This window comes from Alexandromys fortis, unplaced genomic scaffold (assembly GCF_014885135.2).
Source record: "Alexandromys fortis isolate MF-2015 unplaced genomic scaffold, M_Fortis_MF-2015_v1.1 scaffold_158, whole genome shotgun sequence".
NCBI classification, from domain to species: Eukaryota; Metazoa; Chordata; class Mammalia; order Rodentia; family Cricetidae; genus Alexandromys; species Alexandromys fortis.
In genome coordinates this window covers 1686817-1713589 of record NW_026068039.1, presented here as the reverse complement: position 1 = coordinate 1713589, position 26773 = coordinate 1686817, and the positions used below count along the sequence as shown (strand labels likewise).

Genomic DNA, 26773 nt, shown 5'->3' with positions numbered 1-26773 from the left:
CGAGAGGAGCGGGCTTCTGGGGCGGGGTCGCGGGCACTTCTCCAATCGCGGCGGTCCAGGGGCGGGCTGTGCCGAGGGCGACCCAATGAGGGGCACCGCCGCCGCGGGCCTGTCAAGGGACGGGACCGGGGGCGGGCGGCGGCGAGTCGGGATAAACACTCGGCGGCCGCGGCTGGGATCCGGGCTCCGTGCCGTCCCAGCGCTGTCCCTCCTCGCTGGCCAGCGCGGCGGCTCTTCGGCGTTCCCGGCCGGCGGCCCGCGGGCACCGAGAGGCGGCCCGCCGGGTGCAGGATGGCGACAGCCGTCGGGATGAACATCCAGCTGCTGCTGGAGGCGGCCGACTACCTGGAGCGGCGGGAGAGAGGTGCACGGCGGGCTGCGGGCCGGGCGGGCGGCCGCTGGGGTGGTTGGGGCGCGGGCCGGCCGCGAGCGCCAACCCCCGGGCCCGCGCCCCAAAAGCCGAGCGCGGGGGGCGGCGAGCAGCTGGAACCTTCCACACCTGCTCCGAACCGAGGGCGTCCACGCCAGGAAAGAGCAGGCATTGTTCTCAGAATTCCGCCTTCCTGCTCCCGGCCGGTGCCCCGAACTCCGACAGACAGACGGACGCGGGGACAGGGTGTCAGATGCTCTGGGCCCATTCATTAACGGGACCCCTCGGTTTTCTAGAAGCTGAACATGGGTATGCCTCCATGTTGCCGTACAGTAGCAAGGACAGAGATGCCTTCAAACGGAGGAACAAGCCCAAGAAGAACAGCACCAGTAGCAGGTAACTGTTCAGTGGTCCCCTTCTCTGTAGCTAACACGATGGCTGATTGTGAGTTGGCTGCTGGGATTCTAGCCCTACAGACACATCGAAGGTCCGGGAATCAGACATGGTGCTAAACAACCCTTCTTTTTAAGTTGAGGAAACTGAGGAGAAAGTAGGAATGTCTTACATTTCATTATGACCTTTTTTTTTTTTTTAAAAAAAATCTACTTTTCACCCTCAGAACAAAGCAAAACTCCTTGGGACTAGCAGCAGGGTCAGCACTTTCACCTTCTTTACAGGCAACAGAGTTCCCACGTTTTCTTTCAGTCGAAACGCAGCGTGTTATCAGTTGATTTTGCTGGTCATGGTGAAGATTTCATAAACGAGGTATCTGGCCTGACACAGGTGGTAGAAATTTATATTTAACATGTAAATTCAATGCAGTCGTTTGTCTGATAACCCAGTTGTGACCTCTGTTTCTGTTGGCTGAGCAGAGTGATTGAGGTTAGAGACCACTTCTTTGAGAAGGTGCACGCACCATTTGGGTGTCAGCAAGTTCCAGCCTTTTCCTGTTAGCTGCACAGATTAACTTCCAGTCCTCAAAAGCTGTGACTGAGAGTTCACGACCCCTGGTCCACAATAACGTTCTTCTCTGTGACTGTCCCAATATCCCCCTCCTTGTCCTTAAAATACTAGTTGGAGCTGGGCCTGATGGGGCACATCTCAGATCTCAGCACTCAGGAGGCAGAGGCATGTGAATGTCTGTGAGTTGGAGGCCAGTCTGGTCCACATTGGGAATTCCAGACTAGCTTCATGTGAGACCACAGGGTTATAGAGAGACTCTGTCTCAAAAACAAAAACAAAAAACAAACAAACAAATAAAAAAAAATCAAGAAACCCTAACTAGTCGGTAGGAGTCCGTGTTACTGGGGCCGTTCAATTTAGGCCATGCCTAAAATCATTGACATTTTCATCAGCAATTTAGAATCCTAATCCCTCCCCCTCATGAATAACTTCCCACCAGCACATGGATACCATATAAGGTAGCTTCTGTGGTTAATACAGACCACTAAACCCCAGGAAGTGCCCACTCACACCTCGAATTCACCCACCTTGCCCTTGGCTCACCCCGTCCATAGTCCCTAGTGTTGGAATCCCAGACTGAGCCTCACACTGCACCACGCTCCTGACTAAGGCACAGGAAGGGTGGACCTGCCCCGGTAATTACCTGGTGGGTTTTCCTCGTCCTCTCATCCAGCATAGCCTGGCGGCGGTAGTCAGTAACACTGCACGTGGGCACCGCAGCCTTCGAGGAGGCCCGTGCTGATCTGAGCCCATGGCATTCTTTAATAGTTTCACATAGAACTCGAAGGCTTGGGCGTTGTTCGTTGTCGTTTCTGTACTAGTGTGTTTCACTTTTGCCTTTGTTATCACCACCCGAGTTGGGAGGAATTGTCCACCTGCTAGTCTTAGACTTTGATGCTTTAACACTATTTTCCCCCTTTATAGAAAGGTTGCTGGGGGTGTTGAGGTGTGGGGACTAGAGAGGCATTGTGTAGTGACTTGGTCCCCGAAGGATGATTCAAAAAGCATAAAAAAAAGCTTAAAATGCTAAGGGACGCACCAGAGACCTCTTGTTGCGAGCCTACAGCCCTGCTGGAATGTGGCTGCCTTTCCTGGGCTCTGCAAAAGCTGAAAACGCTTCTGTTAAGTGGCTTGCTTTCTGTTCTTAGAGTCAGGGCTATCCCCGCTGTCCGTGTACCTCACTGCCAGTGAATGGGTGTGATGCAGCCGATGTGGGAAGGGTTGAAGTCTGAGCAGGTGGGTTTTGTAGGCATGGTCTCTTCCGTGGTTGTTGGCACGTCCCTCACCTGAGGAGCAAGAGCGCCGTCAGAGAGGAGCTGGACACCAGTCAGAGTCAGCCTTCTGCCCTGAACCCTGTCACCTAAATCCGAACTGAGAAGGCCAGGGAGGTACTGCTGGTTCACAGAACCCTTTGACAGTGACATGTTCGCGTTCAGGATGAAATGTTATGCTCTTTGCTTGTGGAGTCTGAGGAAATACTTTGCTTTGAACAATAAAAAATGAGATTCAGTCATTATTTCAAACTTCTTGGGAACTGAAAATGCAGTTTGTTTTAAAACTGCTTTTGTCAAAAATAATAATAGTAGTAGTAACAATAGTAACAAGCATAGTGAATGCCAGTTGCTTTGGAATCATCCAGAGAAATACTGGATTAGAAAAACAGGATTTTTCTTTCCTACTGGTTTTTAAAATCATTTAGTTATTTAGAATTGAAACTGAGAGCTTTGTTTTTCTTGTTCTTGTTTGCTGTTGTTTCTAAAGAAAGACATCTTGTGGCATAAGGTATATCTCAGTGGGAGAGCGCTTGTCTAGTATGTGTGAGGCGCTGAGTTCAGTCTCTAGCACTGGAGGGAAAAAAAGGTTAAAAACAGTCCTGTTGCCCAGGCTAGCCCAAACTCCTGGGTCTGATGTTCTTCTTGCCTCGGCTTCTTAAGTAGCTGGAACGTCATACACGTGCCTCTCCCTGTGGTGGAGTTTTCAGAAGTGTATGTCTTTAACCTGAGGAAAACAGGCTCTGCCACTGACGTGAAAGAGGAAGTCCGGGCCTTGGTCACCGAACTATTTTATAAGGAGCGGCCGTGAGGCCGACCTAACACGAGGAGCCTTTCTGACACACTGCCCTGGGATGAGTTATCTTTTTATTAGGGTGTGCTGTATAGGGAAGGATTGACCTTATGGCCGTTCCAGAGTCCTCCCATCCTCGATGCCTGCATGGAAAATGGCTTGACACAGAACGTTTCCGTGCATCGTCCCGTACCGTAATTAAAATCGGGGTGCTCACCAGTCGGTGGGGGTGGCTGCTGCTGATTAATGACTAACTCAGGTTCAGCAAGCCGAGCACACTTCACTTCCACCTTTTAGATGGCTGCCCCTTTAAAGGGCACCATGTGTGCAACACTCTGGAGTAATCAAGGAGAACCTGTCCTTTCTAAAACTTGAGCAGAAATTGCAGAGTTAGACTTCCTGCAGAATTTGTAGATAAAGTGTGTCCTGGGGATTCAGAATTTTTTTTTATGTAGATACAAATCATTTGTCTGTTGGTAGCTCTTCAAAGAATCCTGAAGTTGTTAGTGAAAAGTACCCCAGGTGCTCTTTCTCTTTCCAGTCTTCAGGGACAGGGTGGGGGCGCTCCTTCTCTGTAGTTAAACAGGGAAGTCTCCACCAGCACTAGGCGTCCACTCATATCCATTCAAAAAAAAAAAAACTGCCAGACTTTGAACTTAGAATTCCCAGTTAAAGGTAAAACGTCACGTGTTTGAAGCCACGTGTTTGCAGTTCAGGTCAGATTCTTGTTAACAGAGGGTCCCTTCCAACCCCTGAAAGACATTGACCAGACTGATGGAGAACCCAGGGAACCAACTGAAAACTGACTGGTTTGGGGATCCTGGAAACAAAACTTTAAATGCCACCATTATTTTCTCATTTGTTTCTTGTCATGAGCAGAAATTAATCTTCCAGGGCCTTATAGAAGACAAGTTTGCTTTAACCGCCTTTTTATTCATGTGTGTGTGTGTGTGTGTGTGTGTGTGTGTGTGTGTAGGTAGGTGCACATGTACCTCGGTCGGCCTGTGGAGGTCAGAGGATAACTTTCAGAAGTTGGTTCTCTCCCTCCACCAGGTGGAGGGACTCAGGTCACCAGGTGGTGCCGCAAGCACCTTTATCTGCTGAGCCTTCTTACCAATCCCTAGAAGAGAAATTTTAATGCTGGGCTAGAAATTTCCTGCTTGAAGTCAGCCCTCTGCCTCCGCACAGACAGACACATGGCCCTGTGAGTGAGCTGGGCTGCGGTGCCAATGGTATTATATATGATACTATACATGGCCGAGCATTTGCCGTCCTGCCATGACGCTTTACCTCCTGGGCTCACAGAATTCACAACCAGAGTCAGTTGGACTCCAGAGAGTTCCACATGATAGGTCCAGATTCAGTGTTCTCCCTCACATTTCTGTCTGGTCAGAGAGAAGCTGCGGGAGCATGTAGATGAGTCGTGTTGACTCTCGTGACCGTGGAACCCTGTCCGTGAAGTCCAAGGCAAGGCCTAGTCCTCAAGGACAGCTATAAACACTAATCGTGGGGTTCTTACCCAGCATGCCTTTCATCCGACCCTTGCCAGCCACTTTTATAGTTGCTTCCTCATTGATCCACTCTTGTTTAGTAGATTATCGGCATTTATTCCCATTTAACAGAGGGGTTAGCCAAGGACGGGATAGCAAAATTACCTCATCTACAGCACTACAGAGAGCAAAGCTTGTCTTTTTGTCATCCCAGTTCCTGCTTTTACCAGACATTGTCTTTGTGTTGAATTTGCAAAGCTCTGCTTTTGACCTCACTGTTATGGGGCAGCAGCGGCTTCTGGAGATTCTGCACGAGACATTTAATTTAGGAGCTGAATTGGGGAGGAATTATTTTACCAGTTAAAATCGGATTTTGTAACCAAACAGCATCATGTTTTAGTATATGCGACCCTTAGGAGGTAAGGCGGGAGATGACGCCACCCCCGTGACTTTACAGACGGCATAAAGAAGGCTTTGTAACGTTATGCAACCCCAGGGCACACCACACTGTACAACTGTGTTTTGTAAGTGACCCTCTTCCTCCTTAGGAAGGGCTGCATGCCTCCTGATAATTCACTGGAATTCCTTGCGCTGTATTTCTTTAGATTTATATTTTTGTGTTTATGAGTGTTTTGTGTGCATGTGTGTCATGTGCTTCATGTTTGTAGCTGGTACTCACAGAGGTCAGAAGAGGGAATCAGATCCCCTGGAGAACTGGAGTTACAGACAGTTGAGCTGCCATGTAGGTGGTAGGAATTGAACCCAGGTCTCTGCAAGATCTCCAAGTGCTCTTAATGACTGAGCCATCTTTCCAGCCACTTGAACTGCTTTAAAGATTTTTAATTGTCTGACGCCCCAGTTGACTCCTTTAGAAGAAGCTGGGGAATCACCTGCGTCTACCTTCTCTCTACCAACTTTGTAGAAAAATGTTAAAATGGAGGCTAGGGAGATAGCTGTACAGGTAATGTGCTTGCTCTACAACTATGGGACACCTGATATTCATGTACAAGTTGGGCTTGGAAGCAGGCATTTCCGTGGGTATGGAGACAGAGCCCTGGGCTCTCCAACCACCAATCTAGCCAGAGAGCTCCCCGGTCATTGAGAGGCCTTTTCTCAGAAAGTAAGGTGGAGAACAGTACTGAAAAGATACTAACACTGACCAGTAGCGCTCTCTCTCTCTCTCTCTCACACACACACACACACACAAATTCAGGTATGTTGGTGTTTAAGGTACTTTGTTTGTGTTTGTGTTTTGTTTTGTTTTGTTTTGTTTAATACGGGGTCTCATCATCTAAGTCTGGCTGTCCTGGAACTTACTCTGTAGACCACAGAACCCACAGAGATCCACCTGCCCCTGCCTCCCAAGTGTTGAGATTAAAGGCGAGGGCCACCATGCCCAGACTGAACTTAGTCTTTAACACAAGAATGATTGCAAGGGGGAAAAAGACAAGAATAATTGATTTTTTTTGAAAGACAAAAGTAATCTTATTTTCTCATTCCTCTTCCAGATCGACTCACAATGAAATGGAGAAGAACAGGTGAGTGGGGTCCGGGGTTTGACGCAGTCATTACTCCCCCCACTTTTAATCCTCCCACCCCGCTCCACTCAGGCCCAGGGAATGCCTTCAGATGACTCCCATAGATAGTGAGAGGTGTCTGCGCACCACATGGGCGTAAAATGCGCAGTGCATGTGCACACGCATGCACGCCTACAGTTAACTTGTGAATAGGAGTCTCAATTCAGGCAGCTGTGCATATGGAAAATAAGGAAGGTAGTGCCTGGAGGTCTGGGTGCTGTTTGTACCTGCCACCCTCTGCGCCTCGCCTTACCCCAAACCCTACCTGACTCCTGGTTGCCCTCCTTTCAGTGGGGTTGCCTAGAAGTTCTCAGCTCTGTTGCATTTCAGACTCACTGGAAAAGCTTCTAATTAATTTTTAAAATGTGTGTTATACATGCACACACGTGATTTCTGGGCAGAAAGCAGCTGTTTCTCTCCTGACTCTGTAGGATAGAATGTTAGTGGAAAAGCTTTGCACACAAAGGTAAAGCGAAATGCGGTCCTTCTGTGTGTCCACCCAGCCTCCAGTTTCCCACACTCACCAAGTGTCACATCACCAGGACATTTGTTGTTTTGTTTTTCGAGACAGGGTTTCTCTGTGTAGCCCTGGCTGTCCTGGAACTTGCTCTGTAGACCAAGCTAGCCTCGCCCTCATAAAAATCCACCTGCCTCTGCTCCTGGGTGCTGGGATTAAAGGTGTGCACCACTGTACCACTGTCCGGCAGTAAAGACTTCTTTAATAAAAAAAAAAAAAAAGTAAGCATGACCACGGGCCTCTACCATACTGAGAAACAATTAATAAGAATTCTTTGAGGAGCTTTAAAACAAACAAATAATGCCAGCCTTCATGTAGTGATTCAGACTTAATTGCTTTGGGCTGAGGATCTGCACTAGAATTCTTCAGAAGCTCCCCAGGTGACTTTCTCATGGAACAGCCTCATTCTGTGGCCTGAGCATCCCTCCCCCTGACATGCAGGCTGCCCACCCTGCCCGTGTGCACAGGCAGGTCTGCTGTGATGATGGCCCTGTTTCCGGCAAACCCCCGTAAGCGACCCTGACTCTGAACGTCAGGTCAGAATTGTGTTTAAGTTTCACCCAGGAAAAGACAGGCCAGACCCTTAGCAGGCAGGGACTGGGAAGGAAACCAAACGGTCAGTCCTGGTCCCCTACAGGGTTTGAGGTGAGTGTGACGGTGTGCACCTGCGCCCTGCTCATTGCTCTAAGCCCGAGCTGCCTTTATGCTTTCAGGGTTCAGGCGTCAGGGGCTAGAAACTCCAAACTGTCTTCGGGTAGAAGATGGCAGCAGCAGCCTCCCTTTCCCACCCTTAGAGACTCTCTATGTCCTCCTCAGGCCACCCTTCTTTCAGACCCTCGTGTGGTCATCTATTTGCATTATCCAGTTTCAGCCCTTTGGGCCCGGGCTCCGTGGTGGAGGGCATGTCTGGCGTGCACAGCCTTGGGCCCCATCCCAGCACTGCAAAGGGAAAACAGACTGCATCCCAAGCCTTCCAGGATTGTATGCCTTTTCCTCTGTGAGAGCATTCCACAGTGTCAGTGAGTGAGTGTGTGTGTGTGTGTGTGTGTGCGTGTGCGCGCGCGCGAGCACGCATGCACGCGCTTATGTGTGTTGGGGGTGTCTGTGTGTCTGTCTGTCATTTGAAGTCAGCACTGGCTGCACAGACCTCAGATTGCTCCCGTGTGCCCTTCAACTTGTGCTGGTCTCAGGAGTCATTGCTACTCCCCTGCTTCCTGTCCCTTTTGGAATTTGGTCCTAACAGGTGTCCTAACAAGTCTTTGCCTGCTTTTGAGTGTGTGGTCTGAACGGGAAGGAAGTGAGGTCTCCATCGCTTAATTTAGTCACACCTTGGTTACTGCAACCCAGGGGAAGAGGTTAGCGTTTTTCTGACCCTCGCTTAATTTAGTCACACCTTGGTTACTGCAACCCAGGGGAAGAGGTTAGCGTTTTTCTGACCCTTCTCCCTCTCCCTCTGCGTGCACTGCCACACCCAGTTTGTGCTGTGCTGGGCTCGAACCCAGCAGTCACCTACTGAGTTACACTTTCCGGTCCACATAGTCGTGTGTGTGTGTGTGTGTGTGTGTGTGTGTATGTGTGTGTGGTTGTGAGCACTGACTGCTCTTGGAGAGTACTGGGATTCTATTCCTAGCACATACAAGCTGCTCACAATTGTCTGTAACTGCAGTTCCAGGGAATCTGACATCCGTGGGTACCAAGCACACATGTAGTACACGTACACACACACACATTATTATTATTATTTATGATTATTATTATTTTGTTTCTTCGAGACAGGGTTTCCTGTAGCTTTGGAGCCTGTCCTGGAACTAGCTCTTGTAGACCAGGCTGGCCTTGAACTCACAGAGATCCACCTGTCTCTGCCTCCGGAGTGCTGGGATTAAAGGTGTGCGCCACCACCGCCTGGCTCACACATTATTTTTTAATCCTAAAAATATATAGCTCATAAAAAGACTGTGCGGACTCTCAAAATAAAAACAACCCAGAAAATAAGTCTAAGATGGGATTTTCCCCCCTTTGGTGTGGTAGAGTTGGGTCCACTTGGGTTTCTGTGGCATTCAGAACAAGCCTTACCCCAGGTTGGGGCTCAACAGTTAAATACCTGGCATTCATAAGAAGCAAGAAAGATGTGGAGATGGTGGCAGTGTTTGCTCCATAGGTGGAGCGTGTGCTTGGAAGGTGCATCTGTCGTATAACTGTCCGATGTACCGTTCATCCTCAGGAAACCAGTCTACCCTGACGGCTCTTGCTCTCTGTGTAACTAACTCCAGCTTCCAGCCAAGGGTTTTTGTTGCTTTGTTTTATAAACTTATTGATTTTAGTTTATGTGTATGGGTATTTTACCTGCTTCTGTGTATGGGTATCACATGTGTTAGATCCTCCTGGAACTGGAGTTATGGATAGTTATGCTGGGCTGTTGTGTGGGTGGCTGGGAACAGAATGGGGTCCTCTTAGAAGAACAACTGATACTCTTAGCCGCTGAGCTTTTATCCAGCCTCTAAAGCCATGGTTTCTTATGAAAATTTTCTTTGCTTTTTTGAAACAGAACTTCACTACTGTAGTTCAGGGAGCCTCAGATTTGCTGGTAGCCCAGGATGACCTTGAACTTGGAGGTCTTCCTACCTCAGCCTACCACAATTGGGATTGTGATAATCTGCCACAAAGCCCAATTCCAAGTTTTTAAATCAGTCCACTTATTCCTCCTCTCCCAAATTCTTAGGATTTCAAAAGTTGAAACTGTATAAATCCAATAAAATTAGCCTTTAAGGGTAGATGTAAGGCAGGTGGCGGCAGCACAGGCCTTTAGTCCCTGCACTCAGGAGGCAGAGACAGGTGGATCTCTGAGTTTGAGGTCAGTTCTAGAACAGCTAGGGCTACATAGAGAAACCCTGTCTCAAAAAAACAAAATAACAAAACAAGCAAGAAAGAGTATATGCTAAGCTACTAGATCTTTCCATCCAGGACTCGGTGCTCTTAGTTTGCTCAGATCTCTCTTCTGTCTCTAAGCGAAGCTTTGTAACATTTCCCCATAAACATTACACTTTTTTTTTTTTTTTTTGCAAAAAGTGTGTAGGATTTGCATAGTTTTGGGTGCTGTAGGTTCTTGTGATTAACAGGTTGGTGATCTTCAGAACACAGGTATCCTTCCTGTCTCTCACTGCATGCTGGGTGTGGGTTCTGCTCTGTCTCTTGTCTAGGAACTGCTGTGGTGTAAGTGTCTCAGGAAACCCTGTAGTGATGGGGCTGCCAACACACCAGCCATGGTGATGGGATCGGGAGCCAGTGGCACAGCAGGGGCCTGCCCAGAAGAAAACTCTGGCTTCTCCTTCAGTAGCAGACCATGTTTTCTGGGATGGTTCAGGTGTGGGCTTTGCCAGGGTCAGGGCCTTCTGACCTTGTGACTAAAGATTTGTGTGTGTGCCCTGTGCAGATTCGCAGCCTTGGTCTGGGCTATGATTTTTACTTGATTTTAGTGGTGCCTAGCCTGGCATGAGAGAGCATGCCAGTAGTTTTTCTGGAGTAATCGTAGGTCCATAGAACTGATTCCTTAGGTTTCTGACTTTCCAGATGGCCGTATTCTTTATATCACAAGGGTCAGGCATGGTGTGTGCAGGACCTGGGCGTGGTGTGCACTGGGCCTGGGTGTGGTGTGCACTGGGCCTGGGTGTGGTGTGCACTGGGCCTGGGTGTGGTGGGCACTGGGCCTGGGTGTGGTGGGCACAGGTCCTGGGTGTGGTGGGCACAGGTCCTGGGTGTGGTGGGCACAGGTCCTGGGTGTGGTGGGCACTGGCCAGGGTGTGCTGTGCCTCATGCCACTCTTGGCTTCCGCACACCCTTGACCACATTCAGATTTCATTGTAAGATATAATCAATTCTTGGCTGTTGGCACATGGAGTGAAGGCAGAGGCTGTCGATCCTCTGCAGGGATCGGTGAACAGATGCAGGCTGTGCTGGTGGTGTATCACTAGAACTAACTTTCTGGTGCTTACCTCTGGTATCATCAACCTTTGGAGGCTGGGAGAAGAGACTTGTGTGGTCTGCTTCTTTAACTTCCGGCCCCCTCTCCGACCTGGGCTCTGAGGGCGCTCTGACTTCACTGCCAGAATTAACAGTCCCAGGGTGCGATAGAGCTAGCAGGTCCTCATTAGAATCTATTTTATATGAAAATCAAACCCTGGGGCAGGAGATACTATGGAGGCACAACCGCTTAGGCCCCAGGTTAGACAGTCCGTGTCTTCTGCATGGAGATGCTGCACAGTTGATGTTGCACATCATGGGTGTGTTGCTCCTTGTGTCTCTATGGAGACTTGTCAGCATGGGGATGAGGATTCTTCCAGGGCTTCAATCAGATTAGTGATCTCCACTACGCAGTTGATGAGACATCACTGTAGAAGAAAAAGAGGAAAATAGACCTTCACTTTCCCTTAAAGTGTGACTTATAATCTTCACCTGTTTAGCTTAGCAAGGCTTTGTTCTCAATACAAGGCCGGCTGAGACCTCTGCTCACTTTCATGAAGGCTTTGATTCCTTAGTAAGACTTAGTTCTTGTGACTCCGCACAGTGCAGTTTGTGTACATCCAGTGCTCCTGAAGGGGTCTGCGCACACGCCCTGGTGGGAGACCAAGCCCAAAGGCCCACCTCTGCTTTCTGGATGGCAGCCACAGGCACCTTCTAACAGCAGCCCTGAGTACAGTCAAGTGCATCGTGCTCCAGGGGACTCCTGTCAGCGTGGGCAGGCACAGTGTGATCTCTGGGGTCCAGTGCTTGATAAGGAACAGAGAAGTTGGCATCTTTTTGCCCTTGGTAGTGAGGTGGCCACCTAGGAAGTTCAGTGTGAGTGAGTGAGTGGGACAGTGAGTAGATGTGACCGTTAGAGAGGAGAGCAGATTATCATAGACCGCACACAGGATCTCAGGGGCTGTAGGTGAGGACGAGGGCCAAAGGAGCCCTTCAGGTGCTTCAGATGAGAGCTGAGTTTAAATGGCTCTGAGGCAGGGGCTTGCTTTCTCCAGCACTGCCGCAGTGCCCGGGAGGGAAGGAGCACGCGCTGTAGTCCCCTGAGAAACTCTTCAGGGAATTAAGGGTGGAAGAACCAAGCATTTGCCACATGGCAGCCACGCTGAACCTGGTTGGGTATCCGCCCCTTGACCAGCAACTGCTCAGCATGCTGTCGGGTTCATATTTAAAATCGGGCCCTGCAACAGAGATGCGCTCAACACAGACACTTCTCTGTCAGAAGCTGGGGCAGGCCCTGGAGGCTGGAGCTCCCGCCTGCACAGTCAGGGAGACACCACCAGTCCCAGGGGCATTTCTCTTCCACTTAGCTATTTGGTTTTCCATCCCTCATGGCTAAGGAAAGTTGAGCAAACCTACCAACACTGTATGACGTGTGAGTGTGTTTTACATTTAGACCTGGAGTCTGGTGGGGCTATTTTGGTGGTAACCTGCTCACTCCCAGGCCAGATCCTACACACTCATCCCAGGCTCTGCAGCACTGTGCCCTTCATCTGCTAAATTCAGCTCTTTCTGCTTGCGAATTTGTTCTGCTGTCTTAATGTGGGTCTGCAATGCTCCTGCTTTAGGCCTCACTGCCTTCCAGCGATTTAACGCCCGTGCAGCGCCTTCCTCCTCGGCTTTTTCCAAAGTGCTGGCCATCTCACGCACCTAGTCTTCCAGGCTGAGTTCAGGCTGAGTTTCCAACATGAAAAGAAAACTGTCGGGATTTTGTTTTGTAGACTTGAATTAAATTTGAGGAGCGCTGGCATTTTCTCTTTGAGGGGTCATCGCCAGGAATGTGTGGATTTTTCCATTCCCTCAGATGTTCCGGTCCTTCAGCATCATTTGATAGTTTTCTTCCCATAATTCCTCACAGACTGTTTTAATTTCTCTCCTGACTGTGGTACTTTCCTCTTGCTGAGGGAGGGTTTTAAGATCTCCAGGTGTAGATGGCTCTCCAGCCAGGTCTTTGAGTCCTCGCCTTTTGTATTTCGAAGATCTTTGCAGTAAGGTTTGGAGGGAGGCTGGGTACTTCAGAACACCAGAGCCTGCAGCCTGGAAAGTGAGCACATGCCTCCCTCCTGACCTGGATCCTGCTGCCACATGACACACAGGACCTCAGAGGGACCTCCTGCTACACTTACTAGCTTATAAACACGTGTTGATCCTTCTACATAAGCAATGCCTGTATTTCCACAGAAGGGTTAGCTAGCTTACTAGCTATTTCAAGGACAGATGTCCATTTTCTTTGAGTGTTTTATCAGTCAGCCCCTGAGATTGCAGCTCCCGGCTTGTCCATATTTGCTCAGGGCAGTTACCCTTGTGTTCAAGAGCTAGGCTTGGAAGAGCAATGCCAACCGAGGCAGGGTACACATTTCAGACCCTATGCCCTCTAGAGAGCCACAGAGGCTCTCTAGGGTAGGCTTTGTCACCCATTCTGCAGATGAGGAAATAGAGACCTCAGAGTTGGGAAGTTCAAAGTCACATGGGGGTAAGTGGCGAAGCAACCTCTGCTCCGCGCCTCTAACTAGTGTTGGCTTGTGTCGCAATTGACTGATGCAGAATGGTAAAAGTAATAAAAATGGGGCATAGGGTACTTGCCAACCGAGAGGACTGTGGTTGACCCGTGGTTCGTGTGGACTGCTGGTTACAGGCCACACCTGACTGTTAGCACCGCGATTGCAGTCCAGCTGAAAGCATGGTGTCACCTGCTGCTGTAGACCCGAACCCTTGTCTGCACGTGCCAGTTACAGCCCTCCTCCTGGAGAGCCAGCACGAGGCTGCCCGAGCTCGTTACCTAGGTGCAAGACAGCCTAGTTCTTCCAGCAACTGGCTGAAGGGACAGGAGGAGCCAGGGGAAGGTGGTGCCTGCCAGGACAGGAGCTAAAAGCCACTCTTGGTAACAGAAGGCCATCTAATGGGGCAGTAAGATGACCCAGGGCACAGTGACAGGTCTGTACACTGCCAGCCAGTCCGTGTCTGTGTGTGACCACATCACAGGAGGACAGTATGGTAAGCATCTCTACATAGTTAGTCTGCAAGCTTTGCACTGAGAGGAGGCAGGGCCGCAGGTCGCGTCGGTGTCGGGTGCTGGTGGTGTTTTCTCATGGTTAATCCTTTTCTAGAGTTTTTTAGGTTTTTTGAGACAGGGTTTCTCTGTAGCTTTGGAGCCTGTTCTGGAACTAGTGCTTGTAGACCAGGCTGACCTCGAGCTCACAGAGATCCGCCTGCCTCTGCCTCCCTAGTGCTGGGATTAAAGGCATGCGCCACCATCATCCAGCTAGATTTTTAAAAAAATTATGTTTCAAGATGGGCAGTAATCCCAGCACTCAGGAGGCAAAGGTAGGCGAATTTCTGAGTTTGAGGTCAGCCTGATCTACAACATGAGTTCCTGGATAGCTAGAGCTACACAGAGAAACCCTGTCTCAAAAGAAAGAAAGAAAAAAAGAAAGAAAGAAAGAAAGNAAAGGAAGGAAGGAAGGAAGGAAGGAAGGAAGGAAGGAAGGAAGGAAGGAAGGAAGGAAAAAAGTAAAAGAAAACAGTCGTGTGTGTATGTGCCGTGAGCGCAGGTGCCTGTGGAGCCTGGAGGCGTCAGATCTCCATGGGTTGTGCATTGCCCGGCGTGGGTGCTGAGAAGAAATCCTGGTTCTCCGGAAGAGCAGCAGTGCTCTTAACCACTGACTGTCTCCAGCCCTCATGGCGCGTCTTTAGTTAATCTTCTAGTGTGCAAGTAAATGTTTCATTGTGGCATTTTCATACATGTGCACTGCATCTTGCTTCTGATGGCATGATCTGTGTTGGAATATTATCCCCAGCAGTACTGTGCACACAGCTTCTGCTCCTCCACCCCAGCAGGTAGCAGGTAGTCTTTGCTGCGGGTTCTTCCACAGGGCAGAGCTTCACCGTTAGCACCCAGGCCCTTACATTGGGCAGTTTGCGTGAGCTCCTTGAGCTCAGAACTCAGAGGCCCTCAGCGCGCCGTGACCCAGATGGGGCAGGGGGCTCTGAATGAGGTCCAAGCCACATTGCCCAGTGGTGCCCCCACCAGCTGGAAGCTCGCTGTCTGTCTGGCTGTGTGTGGGAATGGGCATTGCCTGGGCCCAGCTCTGCAGATGTGGCGAGCTGGACTCTGTCTCTGAGAAGTTTAAAGTCCACTGGGACAGCTGACACCGGCATCAGTCCTATCAAGCAGGCGTCAGTGAGTAAGCCTCAGCTGGGCCTCCCAAGGATGAGTGAAGGGCTGAGGGACAGACACCAAACCACACGGAGAACCCCAGAAGAAGGATTCTCTGCGGCCTAGGATAGCGCGGAAAGGTTTTTAAGGGGGTGGCAGACCTACATAGACACCTGGAAGTGGGCCATTTCTCATGTTCATGGAATCTGCTTCATTCTAGAGTGAAGTCCAAACCAAGGTTTCAGTGAACTGTAAAGATCTGAAGTTGTGGGGGCCCTGTGCTTCTGGTCACTGTGTCACGGGATCTGCCTGTGACTGTGATCTCACGTCAGCTCTTGTCCAGCACGCTGAGATGGAAGAGTGCTTCTCTCAGTCAGACATGGTCATCGTGGCCTGTGATGTGCTTGTCCCTCATGTGGGAAAATATATCTAACTGTTAGAATAGCAGTAGATTTGTACAGTCAAAAAAAAAAAAAACCAAACATACCAAAAATTATTCAGTAAAAACGTCCTTCCCTTCTTCCTCTGTGCCTACTTGCCTGCCGTTTCTCTGCCCAGCCAGGCTGCTGGTTTCTGGTGAGCTGGTGCAGACTCAGGTACACAGAAGCACACAAATGTCGTTCTTGTTTTCCCACCATGTGAAGACCATGACCGTTGAGCACAGTCCCAGTCTTCTTCTTAGCTGCGTAGTCTTCCCCTAGATAGGTATGCCGTAACTTACTTAACCAGTTCCCAACAGTGGTAGTCTTCCCCTAGATAGGTATGCTGTACTTACTTAACCAGTTCCCAACAGTGGTAGTCTTCCCCTAGATAGGTATGCCGTACTTACTTAACCAGTTCCCAACAGTGGTAGTCTTCCCCTAGATACATATACCGTAACTTACTTAACCAGTTCCCAACAGTGGTTGTCTGGGTTGCTTCCATCTTGCTATTATTAAACAAACTGTCTCAGTAAATAACTACAAGCATAAACCTGTGTGCACAGCAATGATTAGATTCAGCATCTTGGGAAGAGAAACCAGGTTGAGGACTTTCCCCTGGGCATGTCATCTTCTGATTCAGGAGAAGCTGATGTGAGCAGATTTTATGGCCCACACCCAGAATTTCATTTGGAATCACTCTAGAAGGCCTGAGTTCTGCTCCTCACTGGGCTTCAGTGCAGGTTCTTCCCCTCACAGAGTACTGCTGGCACCGGCCTCTGCTGGCTCTGGCAGTTACAGGCTTCCGAACCTGTGCAGGAGTCTCAAGTGCTGCTGTGGTTCTGTGTTCGCAGGCGCGCTCATCTCCGCCTGTGCCTCGAGAAGTTGAAGGGGCTGGTGCCGCTGGGCCCCGAGTCAAGCCGGCACACCACACTGAGTTTGCTGACAAAAGCCAAATTGCACATAAAGGTAGGTGCCTGGCCTTCTGCTGCTTCTCTGGGCTCCTCCTAACCCTGCCTCCCTCCCCAACATCCAAAACCCAGTTAGAGGGCCCAATCAGAAATTTAGGCCCTGGTGCCTTGAGCCACTGATATCCCCACCATCACCAAGCCTGACATGTGCCCTTAGCACCCACCACTGTCTCCCATGCCCTGTGCCCCACACACATCTGCTGCAGCCTGGAAAGCAAACCTGCTGTAGTGCAGCTACGCATGTTATTCTCAGTGCCTCGAGACTCTGGAGGAGCTGTCACTGGGTCTCTCTTGGTCTCTCCTGTTCTGGAGCCGGGGCCAGCATGCCTGGCATTCCCTCTGCAGTAGCTTGTCCCCTCTTCTCCATGGCTAGCCTCTCCTCATGCCGCCAGCCTCTGCACGGGCTCCCAGGGCTTGAAGCCTTTGCTGAGCCGTTCCTGTCATGGGGCCCTGTGCACATTTGCCAGTGTCCTGTATGGTGGCTGGCTGTCCCCAGAACTGTGCTGGAGCCCCACGAGGGAGCCAGGCCTTTGTGTGTCGTGCATCCTGAGCACCTCACAGTGTCTGTCTGTGCGGGCTCCCTGCGCACTACTGAGCCACAGCCAACAGCGCCGTTCAGCCATGGCTTGGTTAGACAAATACTAGTTTATTAACGGTTAGCAGCCTGCATCAGGACAGCTCTGGGAGAGAGCCTCAGTTGGAAGCAAAACAGCTACAGTTAAACACTCTCATTAATTACCTGCAGAATATGAGGAACTGGGGGCAGATTTGTAAGAATAAGTCACTGTGGAAGCTTCCAGGCACTTCTCTTGGACAGTTTGGAGTCAGTACTTTAAAAAGGCTCTGATTTCCCGCTAGCAACAGAATTTAATTGGGGTTTGGCGTGACGTAAGAACTTACTTTGTTACTGGGACTGTGCTGGGATAAACGTCTTTTTAAATAGAAGTGTTATCACCTGTCACATGGCTTTCCAGTGCTGAGGTGTTCAGAGGGCTGCTGCAGATATGGGGACTAGGTCAGGGGTCTAGTATTCTGGGTTACCAAGGTTAAGGGGTGTAAGACTCAAACTGTTGAGCTTTCCCTGCATCTCTGTGACAGGCCAGCCCCACAGTGCATGCTGAAGTTAGACAAAGCCCCTAGTAACTGGCCAGTCAACTCCCAGGCCAGAAGAGAAGCTTGACAGACGACACACATTTCCCTGCTGGCAGGCTGGGTACAGGTTCTTTGCTGGTATACAAGACACCCCATAGACTCTAGCAACCACCCTTTGCCTTGCAGAAACTTGAAGATTGTGACAGAAAAGCTGTCCACCAAATAGACCAGCTTCAGCGGGAGCAGCGGCACCTGAAGCGGCGGCTGGAGAAACTGGGTGCCGAGAGGACCCGGATGGACAGCGTGGGCTCTGTGGTGTCCTCAGAACGCTCTGACTCAGACAGGGGTGAGCCACACCTGCCAAGGGGGGCTTCAGGCAACAGAGCCAGTTCTCAGAGCAGATAAGACAGGGCTCATAGGGGCTGTCAAGGTGACTCAGTAGGTAAAGGTACCTGCCATTAAGCCTGAGTTTGAACCCTTTTGGACTAATGGTGGAAGGAGAGAACCAGTCCCCAAAAGTCATCTCTCACCTCTGCTTGTGCACTCATGCACACACGGAATAAAAATGCAATAAACTATAAAAAAGAGAGGGCTCAGGCCTTTGGGGCTGAGCAGCAGGACTGATTAGCCCCTCTACAAAGAGTTAGATTGTAGGGGCTGGAGAGATGGCTCAGCAGTTAAGAGCACTGACTGCTCTTCCAGAGGATCAAGGTTCAGTTCCTAGCATCCACATGGCAGCTCACAACTGTCTGCAACTCCAGTTCCAGGGGATCCAACACTCTCACACAGACAACAGACATGCAGACTAGACACCAATACACATAAAATAAAAATGTATCTTAAAAAATAGAATAAATTTAGAAAAAAAAGAGTTAGATAGTAGCAGCCAAGAAGGGGTATAGGAAACTCTGAGATGTCCTGAGGGCTCTGTAGCAGGCCCTCACCCTTGTGTCTCCTCCCCTGTAGAAGAGCTGGATGTGGACGTGGATGTAGACGTGGATGTGGACGTGGAGAGCACAGACTACCTCACTGGGGACCTGGGCTGGAGCAGCAGCGTGAGTGACTCTGACGAGCGAAGCAGCATGCAGAGCCTGGGCAGTGACGAGGGCTACTCCAGTGCCAGCGTCAAGAGAGCCAAGCTCCAGGCTGGGCACAAGGCAGCTCTCGGGCTCTAGGGGAGGGCCCAAGGGTCCTCTCATCTGATCACGTAGTGTACCAGACCTGCCCAGACGCCCTTGCACGCCAACCTCACGTACCACCTTGACCAAAATCAGCTCTGTCCATTTTGCAGAAAGCTCGTAGGGTTGTGGTTCTGAGTGCGGTCAGTAGCTTCTCTGTCCATCCACGTCAACGCTGAGAGACCGTACATTCCAGTCAATTTGAAGCACCCAAGAATCCTTAGCCCTAAGCAAGTTTCACCTCTCAGCAGCCCCCTGTACACTGTCCTCCTGCAGCTGGCCAGGCCTGTCTTAGTTTTCTGGCTTATGATGGTACTCGCCCAGGAGAGAAGTTCACACTTTGTCTGGCACATAGGAAACCGAAGCAAACTTCTCAAAGGGAACTCAATCTCAGAAACCCCAAAGGAAGCTTTGAAAGCAAAACTGCAGAGCACTGAGAAGCCAGGAATACCTCCAGCAAGCCCTGTTGCGGCCCCGCCGCGGTGCCATCGTGTCCCCACTGAAGAGCGGACACTCGGCAGCTCAGGAGAACAGTGTGCCCCCTGAGTGTTGTTCTGGGGACCTGGCTGTGTGCTGTGTCTCAAGGCACCCCCGCGCCCCGAGTTTGTTGATGCTACTTGTCTCTGGAACATTGTCCTACCTCAGAGATAGATGAGATCTCCATTGCCCACGTAACGAAAGTGATTATGCTTCTTTGCCCACGGCCCCACTCCCACCTGTTTTCCTGTCGGACTCCCAGCAATAACTGAGTTTTGGCGCTGGCTGAGCTAGTAGCCACTGTCTCTGAGAGAAAGAGGCCACATTTCTTCTATGTGGCAAGTAAACAGGAGGGTCCCCATGTCACCAAAACCTCCTGCTGAGATATTTTTGGACACATCTGGAAGCTTCCTTCTGGAGACTTCTGGTTGATGGCTGGAAAGGATGATGTTTTCTTCCCTTGTGGCATTTTTATTTAAGCTAAACCAGAGCACACGTGTATTGTACATAAGACACACAAACCTATAAATACTATTTATTCATTTTATAGAGACTAATGGAATGGAATGGAATATAAATTCTTATGACTGCTTTTATAGATGTTCTAGAAACTTTGTATGTAGCTGTCTACAAAATTAGTTCATTCCCCTGACTATTTTTGCATTTGTATTTTGAGGTCTGGGTGTTTTCAGCCTCTGGTGAATCTTTTTTTCATTGAGTCTGAACCATTTGTAAAATCTGTGGCCTGCTCAGAGCCGAGCCGTGTCATGGAGTAATGGAACATTCCTGAGATCCACGGGTGCCACCTAAAAACTCCATGGCAAATTCGGCAGCAGGCGGCTACCCAGTCCTACACCTGTCCTCAGATCCAAACAAACTCTGACCACACAAGGTCACACTGGGGTCCTTGGAAGTCATGGCTTTCTTAATGATCCCCAAGCCCTGTTTTTTCTCTCCCCGACTCCCTCCCCTTGCTGAAGTGTTTCCCAAATACCAGCTGAAAATTAGCACAGAAAACACAGCCTGGGTCCATTGGCATTTGTGCTCCTTCCAGAGTCTGAGTAGGTGGAGGTGTTTGGCTGGCCAGGTCTGTCCTTTGTCTAGAAGATACAGCTGTGCCTTGAGGTGCCCCCCTCAATCCCCACCCGCTAGACCCTGAGGGCCTCGTGTCCACTCACTGCATCCAAGCTGGCAGAAAGCCAAGACCGTGGGAGAAGTTTGCGGGGTGCCCAGGGGACAAAACTTGTGCACGTTTATTTCACTTAGGTGTCTGAGAGATGCCGTTAGTTTCTGTGTTTTAATTGTTTCACCTTTGAGTTAAACTGCTTTTTTTTTTTTTTCTTTTTTTTGGTCTTTGGTTGAAACATGACATGTACTGTCCTAACATAAAGCAGTAACTATTTGACCTCCGCCCTGTTGTCTGGTCCTTGCACACACGTGTGGTAGATCTCTGTATTTAAAATACTTGTGACAGACTAACTGCCAAGGTCAGGCCTGGCGTTGGAGCTTTGAGGTGGACTGAGGCAGGGTGGCAGGCAGGTTTTTCTCTGACCAAAACTGAAGTTTGGGGGCCTGCAGGCTTAGCCCGGGGCAGCTAATTCCCACCCCAGTCTCTCCTTCACTATCACCAGCACGGCTGCCAAGAGCTAGTCTGGAGAATGGCTTTTGTTCCTTAAGCAAAAGGAAAAACCTTTCTGTTAAGGTTGGTGGTGCGGGGGGCAAAGGTGTGAGCCCCAGCTGTTATGACATTGACATCATATGTGAACAGAAACGTGTCATGAAGGCGCGTGCTTATTTTTATGTGAAAGTTCCTTTTGAAACTAAAATCTAAGCTGCACTCACCGACACGGTCACAATGCAAGTGGGAATACTTTGGACTCACCATCGACTTTACTTCCATGACACAAGGAAACATTTGCATCGTCCTGGAAAGCACCAGACTGGCTCTGGTTGCATGCCGAGCACCCAGCACGTTTTGATTTGGGTTTTCTTTTGCTGACCAGGTATCTTGAATTCGGTAGCAGCTGGCAGCTGCCTCTGTCCTTGGAGACCTGCCGCTGCTTTAGCAAGGCTACGTGGTCTCAGCAGGACCTGGTTGCTCCCCCTTGACCCAAGGCTGGAATAACTCCAGCAGCTACGGGTGAGTTGGGCAGGCCCAACCCTGCAGTGGCTGCTGCAGTAGTTTTATTGTTTGGTTTTAAAGTAGTGGTTTTTCATCTCCCTACTGCTGGGTTCAGCAGAAGCCAAGGTTTCCTGTGGCCTTTCTCCCCATCTTTGATGTGGCCAAGGGTATTTGGGGTCTGAGAACACAGAAGATGGCATATGATACTCAAAACCTTCTAGCAATATCTTGGGGACTTGACGATGAGTTTTGTGGACTTTTCCCCTCTTGCCTTCTTCCCTGTCCCTTCAAGAGAGAACTTATTTTTTGAAGAGCGTATATAGACACATTAAGGTTTTATACCATGCTGTATTGGCAGGAATACCACTTTTATTGTGCTTTGTAACCTACCACCGAAATCATGTTTTCTGTTTCTTTACTGAGGTAGCTACATCATTTTGTCTTCCTTCTTTACCCTCCCTGTGTGTTTTCTATTATTTCCGTGTCTCTTTGGTATTTCAGTAGCTGCCACTCCTAGCTTAGTGCTTTCTGGGAGAAGACCATCCCGCACCTTTGACTGTGTGCTGGCTTCTCTCGTTCGGTGTGCCCAGAGCAGTCTGCAGCATGTTTTGTTTTCAGAGATCCTGGGTTGAGGTGGTGTGAAGTGTGATCCATCAGTACTTCTTATAATTTTCTTTTACTGTGGTCTTCTGAAAGAAGAACCGATCAATGGGCACCATTACATTCGGATCGTGGATGGCCAAGGAAACTGAGTGTGTATGCCATCTCGAAATCACACAGTGAGAATTAGGAAGGCGCTCTGTCCTATGCTGTTTCTGGATTCTTACTTTGAGTTCTTGCTCTGTCTGGGAGGGGCAGTGGGTCAAATGGGCATCCTTCATTTTAGCTTTGATCTAAGAACCAAGCTTGCCTCTACCGCTGTCCCTCGAATTGGTGCTCCTGGTATGTGGCTGCGTGGCTAGTCTGGGGGACCATCTTTCTGAAGGTGAACAGCCTCCACGGGAGAGTACAGGTGAAGAGTGGGAAATGTTTCCAGATGTTTCCTTCTGTAAATATGGTTCCAGTGTAAGCCTGTGTTGAGGCTGTGGAGAACGGTGCTCTTGGGGGGTGGGGGGCTGCAGTTAGCACTTGTGTCTTTAGAACCCATCATGATTTAGAGACTCCTTGCTGTGTGTAAACTTAATGTGTCCGTCCATTAACAAATAAATTATTTCATTATTAAAGAAACGTTGGTCTTCCCGTGTCCCACCTCTCAGGCTCCATGAGGAGAGGTGAATTGAACGAATTTCCTGTTTCTTTTCATTTTACAGCAAGTCCACTCTGGGCTTCTTTAATGATAACCTTTGAAAGTATGGCCATTCAGTTGGGTGCATGGCCTCTTTCCGTTTTTCTGCATCTCTCTCCCTCCCCCTACTCCTTCCCTACCTCCCTTCCCCTCCCCTCTCCTCTCCTCTCCTCTCCTCTCCTCTCCTCTCCTCTCCTCTCCTCTCCTCTCCTCTCCTCTCCTCTCCCTCCTCTGTCTGTTGTTTTGAGATGGAGTCTGATATATATCCTAAGCTGCTCTTAGATTTGCTAAGCAGTTAAGAGCAGAGCTGGGGAGATGAGTCAGTGGTCAGGAGCACTGGCTGCTCTTCCAGAGGACCCAGGTTTAATTCCCAGCATACACGTGGCGGCTCAACAACCATCTATAACTCCAGCTCCAGAGCATCCAATATCTTTTTCTGGCCACAGTGGACATAGGCATGTGTGTGATATGCAGACATATATGCAGACAAAACACCCATACATATTCAAATGATTAATTTGAAAAAGAAAAAGAATGACCTTGGATTTCTGATTCCCCCCCCCCAACCTCCTAGGTGCTGGAGTGACAGGCAGATATCCCCACACCCAGTTCAGTGAGTCGATTAGATTCCATTGTACTGCCTGAGCACCCATGTCCCCTCCCCCTGGCATTCCTTGCCATACTCTTTGTTAGCATCTGGTGAGCCAGGAACTCTGCTGGGGCCACAACAGCCAAGAATAGGAAAGCAGCCGGGTCATGAGAGCCAGCTTGGAGAGAGTGGGTGCCTGCTGAGGCAAGAGACTGGGAAAAACCTGGGCTGGACGCAGTGGAGGACCACGGGAAGAACCTCCATAGGAGAATAACAGCATCCGGTTTACAGCCTCGTCTTTTTTAAAAAGAGAAAAGCACACTTTTTGCCAGATGTGGTGGCACACACCTTTGATCCCAGCACTTGGGAAGCAGGAGGATCTCTGGGAGTTCTAGGCCAGCCTGGTCTACATACTTCCAGGACAGCGGAACTATATAGAGATACCCTGTTTCAAATAAACAGAAAAATTCCTTTATGGGTTTGTGTGTGTGTGTGTGTGTGTGTGTGTGTGTGTGTGTGTGTGTGTGTTTTGTGTGCACACAGTGCCACAGCCTGCACACAGAGGTCGGAGGACCTTCAGGAGTTGTCTGTCCTTCCATCATGGGGGCCTTGGGATTCAAACTCAGGTCATCAGATTTGGCAGCAAGCAACTTGATCTGCTAAACTGTCTCTGCGACCCTGCAGTGTTTTGTAAGGGTGACACGTTTTGGCAATTTACGTTTGTCACATAAACACCGCAGACCTCTAGGCCAGGTTCCATCACACGCTGAAGGCACACTAGTGAGCGAGTCACCTGAGGCCCTCAGGCCATGCTCTTCCGGAGCCTGACCCTGAGCTGCCCCTGCAGTGCCCTTGCTCCCCAGGCTGCCCTGTTCATGGTTAGGAGTAAAGGAAATGAGGTCTTTTCTCCCTGTCTCCCTCTCCTTCCCTTCTCCTGTAACCCTAGGGATGCGACTCAGTCCACATGGACTAGGCAGGCATTCCGTCTGCAAGGTGTATCTCTAGCTCTTTTTTTTTTTAAAATAGGCTTCACTCTGTGTGAGATTGTGGCTCAGGTTGGCCAAAGCCTCCAAGCCGCTGAGATTGAGATTGACAGGTGTTCAACGCCATACCAGGTTTGACCTTTAACTTCTTATTCTTAAAAACCACCCAAAAATCTAGACCGCTCTTCAGGGTTCCCTAAAAGCCTGTAGATCATGAAAGAAGGGAGTTTCCTGGTATTTCTCCTTTGGAAAAATTGGCCTAGGACATGAGTTCTCTCACAAGTAGGAAAACTTGACCTGTCTCTCTAGGAGAGATCAAAACCAGCACCCACTCTGTGATAAGAGCGCCCATAAAAGTGGGGTTCCTCGGGGTCAGGCTTACTGAAACCCGGGAAAAGAAGCTCAGAGTTGGAGATAACTGTGGAGCCAGGGTCACCCACCACAGTCATGTCCTGCCAGGACACAGGCTACCCAGGGTCGCCCACCACAGTCACGTCCCGCCAGGACACAGGCTACCCAGGGTCACCCAGCACAGCCGCGTTCAGCTACTTCCAGCTTCCCAACTTGTTTTGTTGGCCCAGCCTTGCACCGCTGTGTGCCATTCTGCGAGGGCGCTCATACCAGTCGACCACTCAGAGCTCATGCAGGGATAGAGCTGCTGCTCCCATAGAAAGATAAGAAGACCCTCTCGGGTCTGCTGTCACCAAGTCCCCCAGCAGAGCATCTACCCTCTGCAGGCACTGAACAAGAAAAACCATTTTCCACCTCAGGTTCCTGTGAACAAATCAGAAAACCCAGAACTCCCCCGGAGCTGGCGTCACCCTCCATCTGGAGCTTGATCTGCCCTGTCTAGACCTCACAAGGGCTGCTGGCACCAGGACCAGCTTTGCCCTCGGCTCCCGCAGGCCTTAGAATCCCCAATGCTTTGCCCTCACTGTGCCTCCGTGAGGAAGCCTCTGAAGCTGTCCCTCGGCTCCATTGCTCTCAGAATGAACAGGTGTCAACCCACACTACCTACCTAGGATTCTCTGCACCATGGGGCATCACTGGGGAAACTGAGGCACACTTAGGACTCCCCAAAGGGTCTGAAAGGCTGGAGCCAGCACACAACCAAGGCCTTGCCAGAGCTGTGGGAGATGGATGAGAGGTGTGTGACCTGCCCTTGAGCAGAGGGGAGGTGACGATCTAGTCTCTGAGCTGTCCAATGGAGGGTGACACCCGGAAGGCGTGCTGCTACCCCAGGCTGGACAGTACAGGGAGGTCACCACAGCCATGCACTGGGACAAAGGGGGATGGGAATCTGGGATTCTAACTTACTAGAAAGCCCCTGTGGGTAGAGGCAGAACCCTGGGGAAACTGTCACCTCACCCCATGATTGTCCCATATGGGTGGCGCACTGGGGTGAGCCAGTCAGACCACATGGGCAATACAATCAGGCAGACCAGGTCAGAGAGCGACCCTCAGGGCCCACACCCCGTCAGACACAGAAGCCAGGTCTGTCTGACAGCCATGTGCACAGACTTCCAGGCCCCAAGACACCTCTGCCTTCACCCCTGGGGATCTGGCACGAGAGTGCTGGCCCCATCTGTAATGTGGGGGTAATAAAAGGGCCCCTCTCAGACATCTGGGTGATGCAAGCTGAAGGAGGCCAGGGCCTCATCCTGGCACCGGACAGACGGACAGCCCCATGCAGGTGAGCATAAGACCTCAGCCAAGAAGAGCTTGAAGGTGGCCGTCCACACATGTCACTTCAGGTTTGGGGGTGCTTTTTTCATTTGAGGTGCTAGAGAGTTTAGCCTGGAGCCTCATGCATGCTAAGCAAACACTCTACCACCAAGCCACCCCTCATCCTGCTTGAGTGTCCAGAAATGCTCAATGCCAAAGCCTCTGGGAAGAAGATTGGAGGGGAAATTACATGGCGTGCGTGGAGGGCTGTTCGTTCACATACGCCATTCTGACTCTGCTGTTTAGATGACCCCAGCGGGCAGGAAGCGGTTGAACTGAAGGGGAGTGGCAGAGAGGGTGACTCAGGAAGGGGGTGGACACTGGCTGTGTGGGGGAGCAGTGTCAGGTGGGCCCTCCCCACTGAGCTGGTCAGGGAGGCATGGGAGTCTCCCTCCCCTGGAATCCAGCCTGTGTAGACACTGGCGGTAAGGAAAGAGTGGGGTGGGGAGGAAGGCTTTTTTAAGCCCACTCGGGTGGCACCTTGCTAGAAGAGGGCAATGCCCACACCAGCTGGACCGTGTCTCACCTTCTCAGGAGTTGAGTCTCCAGATGGACTCTCACCGAGGCTTCCCTTCCTCAGGTGTGAACACAGTACAACTACAGAGCCCCAAGATGCTGCAGGATTGCCGCCTGTTGCCCAGTCAAGGCCAAAGGGAACAGAGACTGGAACAACATGGGTTCTAGGGGAAGCAACGGAGGCACCAGGCAGGGCCTGAGGCGCTTTCTCACTCCCTCATTCAGGTCCCTCACTGGCGGGACAGACTCGGTGTAGGAATGCTGC

General features: G+C 50.3%; 1 protein-coding gene across 1 annotated transcript; it reads left to right on the top strand.

The window, feature by feature from the left end:
- Positions 1-100: 100 nt before the first annotated feature.
- On the top strand, positions 101-19882 carry Mxd1 (MAX dimerization protein 1). Its single transcript, XM_050165344.1, has 6 exons — positions 101-364; positions 667-766; positions 6396-6425; positions 16425-16539; positions 17820-17979; positions 18600-19882. The coding sequence occupies exons 1-6, from the start codon at positions 292-294 to the stop codon at positions 18806-18808; spliced, it is 687 nt and encodes a 228-aa protein (XP_050021301.1). The 5' UTR covers positions 101-291; the 3' UTR covers positions 18809-19882.
- The last annotated feature ends 6891 nt before the right edge of the window (positions 19883-26773 follow it).